Source organism: Hemiscyllium ocellatum, chromosome 22 (genome assembly GCF_020745735.1).
Source record: "Hemiscyllium ocellatum isolate sHemOce1 chromosome 22, sHemOce1.pat.X.cur, whole genome shotgun sequence".
Lineage (NCBI taxonomy): Eukaryota > Metazoa > Chordata > Chondrichthyes > Orectolobiformes > Hemiscylliidae > Hemiscyllium > Hemiscyllium ocellatum.
Genome location: NC_083422.1, coordinates 20,846,137 through 20,861,788, shown reverse-complemented (window position 1 = coordinate 20,861,788; position 15,652 = coordinate 20,846,137). Strand labels below are relative to the sequence as shown.

Here is a 15,652-nt window from a genome sequence, read left to right as displayed (position 1 = left end):
GTGTGGAAGGGAGGAACTTGGAAACTGATAGGATGAGCAAATGGCTTTCAGTACATATCAAGGAATAAAGGTACTTCAGATGTTACACAGATCATTAAATCTGCCAGTGCAAGATGATAAGGCCATAAAAAGAGAAGAAACTATTATTTCTTCTCCAATAGTCACGGCTATTTACACCACTTTTTGTCCCAATATTTCACTTAGAGGTGAAGCTTGGAAGTCTGAAATGTAAAATGCATAAAACTTGTGATTGAATCCCACTTTATGAAATTTCAGTTTAACTTTCAAACCTGTTTAAGTGCATTAATGATGATACAGACTAGGGTAACTGAACTTTGAATTAGAACGTATTGAACTGAGAGATTGCACTACCAGAGTGCAAAGCAAGGATCAGAGATAATTTTGAACAGCCATAACCTATCGTGCTGCTCCATGCTGAATGTTCCTAGGCTATATGAACACAGCCCTACAAGGCAATGAATGATGGAATTGGGATCCCCCACCTTGGTGGGACTCGAAGAAAACTGAGCCAAAGGACAATTGAAAAGCAACAATTGAGAATGATTGGAATAAAGGTGGAAACCAGAGATGGGGCGAAAACAGATGATGTGTGGGAGCTGCTACAACCATATGGATTTCGAATAAAAACTGAAAGAACTGCGAATGCTGTAAATCAGAAACAAAAACAGAAATTGCTGGAAATGCTCGGCATCTGTGAAGATGCTGCCAGACCTGTTGAGCTGTTCCAGCCATTTCTGTTTTTGGATATGGATATAGAGATAGGTCAGGCGAACTTAGCATCTAGAGAATTGGGATCTCCGATTTGAAATATAGTCCCTGACTTTAAAGTGTGGAAGGTAGCAGCTGCTGTGGTTTTGCAGCAATGAACATTCCTTTGGTCAATATCTCTGGGAAGAGGAAACTTGGTGGAACACTGCCAACCTCAATATGGTCAAAGCACAGAATCACCTTCAATGCAAGTACCATTGTCACAACCTCAATTGACATGTGCACCTTATAAAACCAGTCAACTCATTAGCCCATTGTAAGTAAAAACATGGGATCTAGACATAGATAATTATATGTTTGTGTTATATTGGAAGAAGACAGTAACTCTTGGATTGGCATAACACTTGTAAGTTATTACTTTTTTTTATTCAAACAGGGAGAATGTTTTACTGTAGCCCTGGCATCATAGATTACCAATATCTTAGTCTTTCATCCAAAGACTCAGAAATGCAGTGATGTCAATGAGGACTTCACTATAAGAGTCGGAAGGGAGATCGTAGGAGCATGGAATCTAAAGATAGTCATTCAGCCCCACAAATCTGTTCCCCTATTTAGTTAATGGCTGATTTATATCTTAATTCCATCGACTCACTGATTCTATAACCCTTAATATACCTAAACTAACCAAAGAATTATCAAGCTAAGGTTATGAAATTTTCAGTTGACAATCCTCAGCGGTTTGTTGAAGGATTTTCTGTGACTAATGCTTGCTGACACCATCCTTGATTGTTCTGGTATGGCATTTAAAATTTCACACTCGTGTTCTGAAATCTCATAGGTAAAAACAATGACGACAGATGCTGGAAACCAGATTCTAGATTAGAGTGGTGCTGGAAAAGCACAGCAGTTCAGGCAGCATCCGTGGAGCAGTAAAATCGACGTTTCGGGCAAAAGCCCTTCATCAGGAATGCTCATAGCAAAGATATTCATCTTGGGGTGGCACGGTGGCACAGTGGTTAGCACTGCTGCCTCACAGCGCCAGAGACCTGGGTTCAATTCCCGACTCAGGCGACTGACTGTGTGGAGTTTGCACATTCTCCCCGTGTCTGCGTGGGTTTCCTCCGGGTGCTCTGGTTTCCTTCCACAGTCCAAAGATGTGCGGGTCAGGTGAATTGGCCATGCTAAATTGCCCGTAGTGTTAGGTAGGGGCAAATGTAGGGGTATGGGTGGGTTGCGCTTCGGCGGGTCGGTGTGGACTTGTTGGGCCGAAGGGCCTGTTTCCACACTGTAAGTCTAATCTAAACACCTCAATTGAATCACCTCTCAATCAGCTACATCTGTGATTAGACTTGGAGATTTAATTTGTTTAAGCCTGGTATCATTTTGATCAATCTGTGCACAGTTCCTTCAAGATTAATATATCTTTGTTCGGGTGCAATACTATCAAATCAGAATGGTTCAACTGTATGATAACTCCCACAACTTTGGATTCCAGTGTTTTGAAGATAAAAACCACCATTCTACCGGCATTCAAAATTATTTTGGGAGCAAAATTGAATGTCCTCCCATATGACACGTTTCGTGACTGGGTTAGTTAACCAGGTGGGAGGGTGGCAAGTGGAGATCTTGTCACCATCAGCCATTGCTCTGATTAAAGCTGTGGTAGGAAGGTCCATCCCAGCAGGAAATTTATGTGCAAATAGTACTTTCATAACGGTTTCGTCCTGCCACCACTAGTATTTAGCCAGGACTCTCAATGCAGAGAGCACAAAATGAAAACATATTGGAGTTTTCTCGATGTTTTTCTGGAAATGGAAAGGTCTCTTAATTAAAGGCAGTCTCTGCCTGATCGAGGGACCTGGCATTGGGGACGGTGGAGCCATGGGGAGTTACGCTCTGACTTTGCTGCCTGCTTTCCCTGCTACTGCCTCCCCATAGCCTTTGTCACCATTTACTGTACCTGAGTCTGTTGCCGTTGGGGCGGCTGTAGTACACAGGCCAGCTCAAACCCATTCCTCTGGCACAGTTGAGCAACAAAGGGATGCTAACTTCTGATTGGCAGCTCTCAGAGTTAGAACTTCTGCCCCCTTGAAGACCATGAAACCCCTGCCACTGCTTGACGCATGGTGTAACAGGTTATCATGGATAGAGGTTATTGTCGCAAGCTGTACAGACAGTTGATGAGAGGGTTGTCAACAGAATTAAACACCACCCTTTCTACTTATTCACTAGCTTCTGGTGGGTCCCTAAATCTCTCTGTTTATCCACAGTACTCTATTCTGTAACTCTCGGGTGCACAGTGAATGATCTCATACTTCCCTGCATTTACCTTCATCATGCATAATTTTTCCCACTCATTTAATCTATTGATTTCCCATTGTAAACAGTGGAGGCAGAAAATTACAATACTATGTAATTTTGTATTGTCAACACACTTGGATGTTTGGCTCTTCCTTCATTCATCCCAGTCATTTGTAAACATTAAGATAATTCCATCTACTCTGTTTTGTTAGAAGTCTCGTATGCAGAATCTGTCAAATGCTGTCAGCTGAATTTTCACATAAATAAAACCATTAACGTTTCTTGCAATGCTAGAACATGCTGAAAAATTCAGCTGGCTTCCTTAGTCAGTCACTCTTTCCAGCATGATACTGGAGATACTCTGTGTGCCACCTACAAGATGTAATCCTGCGATTTGTCAGTACGTTCTAAATCCTCAGCCTGTACAACCATTATAAGTTCATGCTAGTTCTCTTTGATCAGCTGTTATTTGTGCAAGTGCTCAGTTGTCTTATCCCAAATAACAGACATCCTGATAACAGATACTATGCAAATCTACACTTAAACAGCGGACCAATGTCACTCCATTATTTATGACCAATTTACACCTGCTGAAGGCTCTTGGAGATGCTGGACACCTGTCACTCCCCCACGGACTCCAAACACTAGGTCCCATCTTTTTCCAAGATTTAATTTGGCTTCACATCTTCAGGATAATTCTGTCTCCTCTTAATCCTGGCTCCTTCTCTTACTGATACAGCAGATGTCCCATCAGTGTCATGCTGTATTCCCCTAGGTAGCAGTGGCAAAGAAGGTTCGTGGCTGACCTTCGATAACTCACTCAGGGAAAATGTAATGGTGGACTCGGAGCCAAAATCCAGCCCAAACCCATATCGGAGGAATATGTAGGCCAAAGAGCGAATGATCATCAGCTTTCCTAAGCAGTGTTTGGGAAATATACACACTTGTTTAGCAGTAATTGTAGAGGAGAGAAAAGTAAATGTTTGTTGTTGATTCACGGAGACATGTTAGCAGGCCTGGTTTTTAATCCAAATGTGTAGTTTAATCTGTTTGTTGGTTTGCGTTCCTATTCTTTTCTTCATTGGTACATTCTGGAAAGTATTCTAATCCAGAAATGCTTCACTATTTGTAATTCAAACCTAGTTAAAGTATGGCAGAAGGTGCTCCTGTAACTAAAACCATTCATTTAGTTTTATCTACGTTTTACATCTGTATCTGTTGCTGCTTGGGCATGACTAAGTTTTGACCAAACATGATGTGTGTGAAATGTTTTTTCACTTATGTTGTGAATTTAGTGGTTGATCTAAAACCAGAAAGCAGAAGTGTTTCTTTCCGTGATAGAAGCTGTATGCAGGGAGTTTTTTTGACAGATTTCTTGAGTTTAAACACACCTGCGTGTTCATTCAACTAACGTTTATATTCTCAGTTTAAAAGGTTTGTATAGCTCCAAAGTTAAAGTCATTGTAGGATTTATTTTTCAGTAGAAAATCTCCAGCGAGCAGTGATGATAATACTCAGAATGAAGTGTTTGCCAGAAATTGGACAAAATAGTATGCCACTTGAGAAATTTTCTTGTGGTTCTTGGGTATGCTTGTGTTCTTAAAGTATTAGTTTAAGTTTTTGTATCTGATGTATACGTAGATTTTCACAGCTGGCAATTTCTCCCGAAGTGCATCTATACATAAACCATTTGCAACTTCATATATCTGAGCTATCTTTCAATCCCTGTAACAGAGATGATCATCTTATTGCACCGATATTCACATTATATTGTCTATATTTATTGTATTATGTGAATTATTCAAAATAGGCTTACAGATGTTGGGAACTAAATCTTGCAATGATTTCATATATTTGCCTCTTCATCTACCTCTGAAATTTATATTTCAATCCAGCAAAGGATGATTGCAAGAAATTTTGTAATGATTGGATGTGAAAGTTCAGTAATGACCAACTCTAGTGCACAGCCATCACCAAATTGACAGTGTCACACAAAAATTACAAGGATGACTGCTATGAAATGTGGTCCCATCAACAGGAGCTGCTCTTCTGAAATTACATTTATAGCAAATTATTTGGACAGCTTGACAGGTGTCCTGTTTTGCACATAAATATATGCTACCTTATCTAATTCCTGATATTAGACACAAAAGTCATTCTCCAGAGTACACATCTTGCTGCTTGATTAATTCATGACTGTACCTCAGCAAGTACAACTTATAAATGATTTAAAAACTCACTCTGTGAAAGCATACTGAAGATCAGTTGGAAAAACAATAAAATTACTTTTACTCAAAAATGTTAAGATTATTACTTCATGCCAATGATGACCAGTGATACTTATTTCTAAAACTAACACCAGTAAGCATTTTAAAAAATATTGTGAGAATTATAACAGAGTAGTAAGAGTCAACATTTAAATGTCCAAACCAGCAATGTCAATTGATTTCCATATTATTGTGATTCTTCAAGGAGAATCCAGTGATAGAGATGGAATTTTGGTTTTATAATATACTAAGGACATGTACTCCATGTTTGTCTTAACTGAAGTTCTAGGGAGCAAACCACATTGTATCTCGGTGATAAGAATATAAACTAGAGAAAATCCAAAGTTAAAAGCAATGAAGCATTACCATCACTTTCTGAAACCAAATCCAAATCTTCTTTTAATATCTATGACAAAGATTATTGGCTGTTTTAACCAAATGTATCAGTAAACAAGACCTGATTTGAGTTCAATGATTTGAGACCATCTGTATTGGTAAATTCCTTCAAGCATAGAGTTCATAATCATACAGTACAGGAACGGAAGGTGATGTAGAATCGATGTTAAGAGCATTTAAGATATGTTAGTGCCTGCGGGATGTCACTTTTCACCCACGCAAACTGAAAGACATCTGATACAGTACATATTTTGTGCTTCTCCTTTTTGACTGACCTCCTGATAACAGCCATCTTTTGATACACAGACGAAGATAATTGACAAACCCTAGTTATGCTTTCCTGAGTAGAGAAGATGGAAAAATTAAGTAAACTTGCGCACAGTCAGAGAATAAGGTGAGTGTTCAGGTTCTTGATAAGAGTTGAGTCACAAAGGTTGAAGTGTATGCAATTGGAGATTCTAGGACTAGGCAATAATTTTATTGACAAATTGAGTTAGAATGACGAGAAGGAAGATTTTCACTAACAATTTAAGCCATTAAGAACTGTTCATTTTATTTGTGAATTAGTGGGAGTGTGCATTACTCAAAGAACTTTTGTTCTTCGGGTTTGCTTGAAGTTCATAAAGAGGTGGTGTGAATCATTGTAAATTGTTATTAATTTGAAAAACTGCATGAGACATGGTGAAATGATGTAGAAATTAACTGTTCTTCAACTTTTAGATGGATAAAATATTTAATGGTTGACACTGTTTGTTGTATGCGATGTATGATACATATAAATCTTGGATATTTCAGCAAACACAAAGGTATAAGTTGATACATTATTCAAGTGTGCTGAAACACTATTTAGATATAGGAGCATTGAAACCAAGAAAGATTTAAATTGTGAGTAATGTATAATAGCAGATGAATTGATATCTACTGCTAGAAAATACTGATTCTGATTCTGCTCAAAATTCAAAACAATTTTTCCAGCAGTTACCTGAATAGAAAAATGCTCTAAAAACATTTAAACACTAGCTTTACAAAAAAAAGTTGATTTAATTCATCTAACATTTCAAATACCACCTATTTTGTTATTTTTTTAAAATTCCAGATCTGTACCTGAAATAATTAAATGATTTATTTACTTAAAAGGTAGCAAATATTCAGATTTGAGGTTTAAGCATTACAACAGGCGCCTTTGTCACAAAAATGTTTCGTCACCTTCTTGTCATCCAGGGAAGCGTATTTAATGCTGAGATACAAAAAGTAAAAGTTGAAAAACTTCTAATCCTAATTAAACTGCATCTCATAATTAGGAGACGGATTTCATGACAGTTATTCCTTTGACGTCTAAAATTTTAGGTCCAACAAGATTCAAAATCATGCGCCAAATTTTCTTTCAGCAACAGAGGTGGGACTGAAAGCACACAGGCCAGCAATTTTCCACTACCAGCCTGCCTGCCTGCCCCATAGCTGTGTCCAGGCTATTTTGCTAATGAGAACCCCAGAAAAATATGATGTAAGTTGCTGATGGAAAAGTGGTCAGATTTCATTGTAACTGATCAATTAACTTACTTGTGAAAGTTCTGCACCATGCATATTTCCATTTTTATTCACTTAAAATCCTCCATAATTTAAGAAACTTCAGTCATCTCTACACTAATGACAACTGTTGCAATGAAAGTGGTGGGCTAGTTAATTTGATCTGCTAGATTCAGTCCCCATGCAGATAAAATAGTCTATTCATTCTTAGTATTAAAACTTAATAACTCTTTACCGCACTATTAAATCTCCTTTGTCTTCCTTCCTCCATTAAAAAAACAGCCAAAATATTTCAAGTCTCTCCTCCTATCTTAAGTCTCCCCTCATATCTCTAACTTATCATCTATATCTTTTACACAGAAGCAAACAAAACCATTCAGCTTTGCTTACCCAATATTTGTACAAAGTTTAGTTATTTATTTTCTTTTGTACACTTTGCTACTCTGTAGAATTAACAAATGTTGATTTTTGTGATTTGATCTACAATGTGTGATTTGAACACCAGGAGCAGACAGGTTGAATCAGCAAATTTCCCAAGTGAATAGGTTTATTCAAGGTCTTCAAAGAATTGAGAGAAGTGGAGAAGCTGAGAGAGAGAGAAGAAAGAGGATTGCAAGGCTTAGATAATTGGGGTTGCAGCCATCAATAATGGAGCAAAATGAGAGGAAATGCACAAGAGACCAGAGTTGATGGAACAGTTTTCAGAGAGGGTTGTGTGGTGGCAAGGATAGAAAGGGTTGAAGGCAAAAGGAATTTTAATACAAAGATGAGAATTGGAACTTTGAAGGATTGGGCAGATCAGGAGCCAATGAGGACAGGACCAATTGGAGAAGAAAGATCTGATGCAGATTAGGATGCAGTCAGCAGAGTTTAGAACACACTAAACTCTCATGGGGTATGGAAGTTGGAAGAACAGTTAGGAAAGCAGTGGCATGATGCATAATTCTTTAAATATTGTTGACAAGATCTGAGGTTTATCCTCATCTACGTCTGTGGTGGTACAATGGCTTAGTGGTTAGCACTGTTGCCTCACAGCGCCAGGGACCCGGGTTTGATTCTGGCCTTGGGCAATGGTCTGTGTGGAGTTTGCACATTTTGGAATGTGTGGAATGTGCAATGTTTGCATATTCTCCCCGTGTCTGTGTGGGTTTCCTCCCACAGTCCAGAGCTGTGCAGGTTAGGTGGATTGGCCATGTTAAATTGCCCATAATGTTACGTGCACTAGTCAGAGGGAAATGGGTCTAGGTGGGTCACTCTTTGGAGGGTCAGTGTGGATTTGATTGGCCGAAGGGTCTATTTCCACACTGTAGGGAATTTAATCTAATCTTTCATTTCAAACTGTATATTGGCCTTCATATCAAAAGTGTTTGAGGCGAGGAACAAGGATATCTTGCTGCAATTATACAGGACCTTGGTGAAGCCACACCTGGAATATTACGTGCAGTTTTGGCCTCCTTATCAGAGGAAAGCTGTTCTTGCTATGGAGAACGAACAACAAAGTTTTACCAAATTGATGTATGAGGACAGATTGAGTCATTTGGGATTGTCCTCATGAGAGTTTAAAAGAATGAGCGGGAGATCTCATAGAAACCTTTAGAATTCCAATAGGACTAGACAACTGGATGCAATGTTAATGTTTTGTGGAGTGGTCTAGAACCAAGGGTCATAGTTTAGGGGTAAGAGGTAAACCTTTTAAGATTGAGATAAGGATATATGTCTGCAACCAGAAGTCGTGAGCCTGTAAAATTCACTGCCACAAAAGTGGTTGAGGCCAAAACATTGGATGTTTTGATGATATGGCTTGAAGATAGATATCGCTCTTGTAGCTAAAGGGATCAGGAAAGATGGCGAGATGGTGGAATTAGGGTATTGAGCTCGATGATCAGCCATGATCATAATGAATGGTGGAGCAGGGGTTGAAAGGCCTACTCTGTCTTCTATCTTCTATGTTCATGCTTCTATGTAATATTATTGATCATCTTTGCAATCTTCTATTTCTAGAGGTTCATCCACTCACTGGTATCCTTAACTCTATATCCAGTGTATTTTAATATGCTACATACATTTTGCATTCCAATCCCAATTAATTTTTTAGAAGTACCTATTCCCCATATTATGCTCACTTCCCCTGTTTTTGTATTCTGATTGCTTTGTATTACCTGGAATAGGCTCTTGCTTCAAAAGCATTCTTCTGAGTTGCTGTCACTAAATACACAAAAGATGTGCAACGCTGAAGAAATTATGCTGGGTTTGTCACTCTGTCCTGATGTGACTCTGACAGAGTACTTGTAGAACCCAGAAAAGTTGGCTAGAACCCAAAGTAGTTATCACTGTTTTGTGGTTTCAGCTGCTCTCTTACCAGAGAGTTAGAGCAAGATAAATGATCATGAAGAGTTATGATTTCCAATGAAGAGTAGCAATGCTGTGGAGCTGAGATCTTTCATCTTCCTCTGCCCCTAGTTGGTCATGTACTTTTCTCTCCAAGTATTGCCTGTGTGTCCTGAGCTGTCAAATGTTGCCAGGTGGATAACAGACCACATTCTGGTCAGTATAACCCAGAAATCCCTCAACTCCTTTGATGCTGAGCAGTGTGGCCAAAACTTCAGCGCACCAGAGATTCAGTTTTATGCATTCATGGTTACCTGATTAAATTGATACCTAGCTAGCTTAAAACTAATGATCAATAATAGCAATGGAAAATATATTCAATCTATCTTAGAAAATATTGTTACTTCTGTTCATTGCAAATAGAGATTTATACTTCTGCAAAACAAGTGAATCTGAAAGTGTGAAGCCAGTGAGGAAGATGGAAAATAAATTAAATTTTTCTAATTTCCATTTGTGCTAAACAAAGAATTTAAAATCTCCAGAGACTAAATTGGGTGTAATTGAAAGTAAACGACTTTCAAGATCAATTAATTTGCTTCCCATTTTCCATTTCTTAAAAAGTGCCCTCTGTAGATAGAATATGTTTTATTATAGAACAAAGAACTGTAGATGCTGGAGATCTGAATCGAAACCAGAATTAAGCAAAACTCAGCAGGTCTGGCAGCGTCTGTGGGAAGAAAGCAGAGTTAACATTTCGAATTTGGTGACTGTTCATAAGAACCACATCAATCTGGCAGATAGTGCCAGACCTGTTGAGTTTCACCAGCCATTTCTGATTCTGCTTTACAATGCTATGAGGGTAGTGTGCAGATCCTCCACCTGGCCTCTACCAAAGTCAGTAATGAATTCTACCTGATAAGTCTTCAACAATGGAGTGGATTACTGATGCAGGATATAATTGTCTCCAATTCATAGTAGCTTTCTATCCAAACCCACATCCCAAAAAACTGCATCACCACTCCAGGGATTTGAGAGACATTTTGGGAAAAAATAATCAATAGTATGTGTGCATATATATGTATATAGATGAATGCAAGTAAGAATCGCCAAATCTCTTCCCCACAACTCTGAATTGGCCTGATAGGTTAACAATCGTGGAGGAGTTGAGACAGGTGGTGGTAGGAAACTGGATATTGCAGGTATACACATGAAAACACTGTGTGACACTATGGGCAGCATGTTATTAGGAGTGGGCCAACAGACCCATCGGGACACCAGATATAAGTGGTGCATGAGCAGGAAGCCAAACCATATTGTGATTCCTTAGCTACACTTGGATGGATAAAAATAAACAATGTGAGAGCATTCGCAGCCAGCAGGTTACTGTGGTCAACCATGTCAAGTGTTGGTGACAGATAAGAAGGATGTGGAGAGTTATCTTTGTTGCAATCATGTATAATTTTTGTAACCTTGATAAGACTGAGCTTGATATTGTGGCACCGGCTGTAACCTAATTGGGATTCAATCATAGAACTCCAGAAAATTATGAAGCAGATTTGGGAAACAGCAACACGTTTGAAGGTATTGGAGAGGAAAGGAACACCGGAGGTAGGAGGACAATAGGGTGCAAAGATAATGAGGTCAAGGATTGTGGAAAGATGAATGATAGCAGCAAATTTAAAGGAAAAAGGGACAATGCCTTAAGAGAGAGACTTCATTTTCATTATCAACTAACAGGAAGCCCAGAAGGAACAATCAGGTATAATTGTAGATCAATTCAACCTGAGCAATCAAATTGGAAACTAAAATAAAGGCCAAATTATCCCATAGTTAGATAAAATTTACCATGAGCTATGTAGTCCCAAACACATCTACAGGTTATCACACAGCACTTCATTGTCAATGAATTACTGATGCCGTTTCTCAGACACTCAAAGGAGGATGAGGAAAAATTGATGCCATTATTTTGGATGGTCACAAGGCGGAAGATGAGACACTCTTCAACCAGGCATCAGGTGGCTTGGATGTGGCAGTGGAGAAGACCCAGGACTTGGTGGAGTGGGAGGGGGAGTTGAAGTGGTTGGCCATATGTGATGGGCTGCTTTTGTGCATGTGTCAACAGAGATTTTCCCTGAAGTCTTCTGCGAGTTGGCGTCCTGTCACCCCAATGTGAAAGAGACCATATTGAGAGGAATGACTCCCTCATTAGGTCCACACCCCCACCAATTCACCCTCCACTCCCTTCACCTTCCCCACCAACGCAAGAAGTGCAAAACCCGAGCCCACACCTCCCGCCTCACCTCCGTCCAAGGCCCCAAAGGATCGTTCTAAATCTGGCAGAGAGTTTCCTGCACATTCAAGCACCCCTGTCTGTTGCTCTCGATGTGGTTTCCTCTACTTTGGGAAGAGAGGATGTCAACTTGCAGAACATGTCCGAGAACATCACTGGGACACGCATCCAACAACCCCTTCGCCCAAGGCTGACCATTTTAACTCCCCCTCCCATTCCACCAAGGACTTGTAAGTCCTGGGCTGCCTTCTCTGCTGCATCATAGTGACCTGACGCCTGGAGGAAGAACACCCCATCTTCTGCCTTGTGATCCTCCAGCCATACAGGATCAATGTGGATTTCACCAGTTTTCTCATCTCCCCTCCCTCCATCTCATCCCAGATCCATCTTTCCACCTCAGCACTGCCCTCTTGAACTGTCCTACCATCCATCTTCCTTCCCACCTACCTGCTCTACCCTCCACTCTGACCTGCATCTACCTATCGCCTTCCCAGCTACCTCACCCAACCCTCATCCTGACCCTCCTATTTATTTCTCAGCCCCTTTGCCCCTCCTCCCAACATTCCTGATGAAGGGCTTATGCCAGAAACATCAAATATCCTGCACATCGGATGCTGCATGACCTGCTGTGCTTTTCCAGCACAACACTTTCCAACTCTGTTGTCCAGCATCTGCAGTCCTCACTTTCTCCTTGATTCACTGCCACCAATCCTTGTATTGCTGTTAGTCTAAATCACTGATACCAAGTGAAGAAGCATGCCCACACAGTGTTCAGCAGAAGAGTGGCTCAGTCTTGATAAAGAGAATACCAGAGTACATGGGTGCTGTGTCGTTAGCTATTAAGTACCAAGTTACTGGATAGTCTCTTGTAAGTGATCAGGCTACTCTGAAGAGTAAATACACATTATTGTTGTGGTTCTGTTCGCCGAGCTGGGAATTTGTATTGCAGGCATTTCGTCCCCTGTCTAGGTGACATCCTCAGTGCTTGGGAGCCTCCTGTGAAGCGCTTCTGTGATGTTTCCTCCGGCATTTATAGTGGTTTGTCTCTGCTTCCGGTTGTCAGTTCCAGCTGTCCGCTGCAGAAACAGAAATACAAAACACACACCGGATCATCAGCGCCACATTCAGAGGAATCAGATTCACTAGAGAGGAAGAAAAGGACAACCAACTCCCATTCCTAGACGTGATGGTACAAAGAACACCGAACAGAGAATTCACCACAAAGGTATACAGGAAAGCCACACACACAGATCAAGTCCTGAACTACGAAAGCAACCACTCCAACACACACAAAAGAAGTTGCATCAAGACACTGTTCAAAAGGGCCGCAACACACTATAGCACACCAGAACTGCAAAAGGAGGAAGAACACCTCTACAATGTATTCGCGAAAAACAGATACCCCCGCAATTTACATCAACAGATGCCGAAGGGAAAGACAATGGAATGAGGACATGCCGCAACCCAAAGGACTAGCCATGTTACCATACATCAAGAACATTTCTGAACTGACAGCCAGACTACTATGACGACTAGGACTCATAACAGCACACAAACCAACAGCCACTCTCAGACAACAACTCAGCAGGACAAAGGACCCAATACCCAGCATGAGCAAAACCAACGTAGTGTACAAAATCCATGCAAGGACTGCACAAAACACTATGTAGGACAAACAGGAAGACAGCTAACAATCCATATCCATGAACACCAACTAGCCACAAAACGACATGACCAGCTATCCTTAGTAGCCACACACGCGGATGACAAGCAACATGAGTTCGACTGGAATAACACTACTATAATAGGAAAAGCTAAACCAAGAACAGCCAGGGAATTCCTAGAGGCATGGCACTCATTCACAGATTCAATCAATAAGCACATCGACCTGTCCCCAATATACCGGCCACTGCAGCGGACAGCTGGAACTGCCAACAGGAAGCGGCAGATTCAAACCACTATAAATGCCAAAGGAAAGATCACAGAAGCGCTTCACAGGAAGCTCCCAAGCACTGAGGATGTCACCTAGACAGGGGACGAAATGTCTGCAACACAAATTCCCAGCTCGGCGAACAGAACCACAACAACGAGCACCCGAGCTACAAATCTTCTCACAAACTTTGAATATACGCTACTATTAACTCGGTGCACTTACCATTTGAACACCTGAAACTGAACATTTTTAACAAATGTACATGCAGTGTTTAGCTCTGATATGGAGATGCTGGAGTTGGACTGGGGTGGACAAGGTTAAAAATCAAACAACACCAGGTTATAGTCCAACAGGTTTATTTGAAATTGCAAGCTTTTGGAGCTCAGCACTTTCCTCAGGCATGGCATGGTAGAGAGGTATAAGACAGTATTTATAAGCAAAAAGTTAATAACTTTAAAACTAGCTGCCTTTGTTGAATCTTTTATCCAGTCAGGAGATAGATTGCTGCTTAAAATGCAAAATCCAGATTCCTTTCAAGTCTTTGTCCCTCGATAGTTAAAGGTTATATCACTGTACAAAAGGTGTCATCTCCGGTTCGACAATGCACTTTTGCTGTGAGGTCCCACTTCGAATCTGTCCGTGTTCTAAGCTGAGGTCAGGTTTTTTTTTGACTGCAAATAATCTTCGATGAAATAACTCCCCCCTCACACTAAAAGTGCATAGTCTAACCTGAGATGTCACCTCTGTACAGTGATATAACCTTTAACTATCGAGGGACAAAGACTTGAAAGGAATCTGGATTTCACATTTTAATCAGCAGTCTACCTCCTAACTGGATAAAGCATTCAACAAGGGCAACTAGTTTTAAAGTTGTTAACTTTTTGCTTATAAATACTATGCTTTATACCCCTCTGTCATAACACACCTGAGGAAAGAGCTGAGGAAAGCTTACAATTGCAAATAAACCTGTTGGACTGTAACCTGGTGTTGTTTGATTTTTGATAATGTTTAGCTCCTTCTAGGAATAGTACTATATATCCTAATAGGTGGAGCTTAGCTCACAATGTCTGTTAACACCCAAAAGACTTAACCACATGATATAACATTACTCCCAAAACATTTTTTGTTAACAAATCCTTTATAAAATTGTGTTAGATAATGAAAGTATCCATATCCTATGGTTTTTCTGATCACACCCCAACCCTGTAATGCTATAAATGACTGAGGACCTGGTTGTTCTGTTTGAGGGCAAAATATTCAACTGCAGTCTGTTGCTGTACTGGAACCACGTTGGATCTTTGACTTCCGGAATGCCCTATGCAGAGGACTTGTTCTCCAGCATTGATGTTGTTGTCAAATCATTATTTTTCTTGGAGGATCTGCAACTTCCTCAAATTATGTCAGAAAAGATAGGTGTATTTCCAAAAGAAGTAATCATTTCCTTTTGTTGTAACATAAGTAGAGATTTCCAAGAATGGTTCTGGGAAGGATACTTTGGAGAGGTTGAGACTGCTTTCCTCAAAGAAAAGATTTAATAGAAAATTTCAAAATCATGACCAGGCTGGTTAAAATAAATAGTCCAAACCTGTTCCTATTTGAACATTTACCCCTTACCTAACACTACAGGCAATTTAGCATGGCCAATTCACCTGACCTGCACATCTTTGGTCTGTGGGAGGAAACCGGAGCACCCGAAGGAAACCCACGCAGACATGGGGAGAACGTGCAAACTCCACACAGTCAGTCGCCTGAGGCGGGAATTGAACCCAGATCTCTGGTGCTGTGAGGCAGCAGTGCTAACCACTGTGCCACCGTACCATCCCTTCTATTCAGCTGAATTGCCTGTATCAAGAGGCATCTACCTTGTGGTTGTGGTGTCAG

At 40.4% G+C, this 15,652-nt stretch overlaps 1 protein-coding gene across 6 annotated transcripts in view; it reads left to right on the top strand.

Annotated features, from left to right (window-relative positions):
- Positions 1 to 15,652, top strand: part of blnk (B cell linker) — a 203,563-nt gene that overhangs the window by 95,650 nt on the left and 92,261 nt on the right. Inside the window, exon 1 of one of the 6 annotated variants that reach the window (XM_060841940.1) lies at positions 6,003 to 6,087. The exons of the other annotated variants lie outside the window; for them this stretch is intronic. Within the exon in view, the coding sequence (XP_060697923.1) occupies positions 6,047 to 6,087 (41 nt within the window). The 5' untranslated portion in view covers positions 6,003 to 6,046. Of the gene's footprint in view, positions 1 to 6,002; positions 6,088 to 15,652 lie in introns of those variants that run through there. 6 annotated transcript variants of the gene reach the window in all.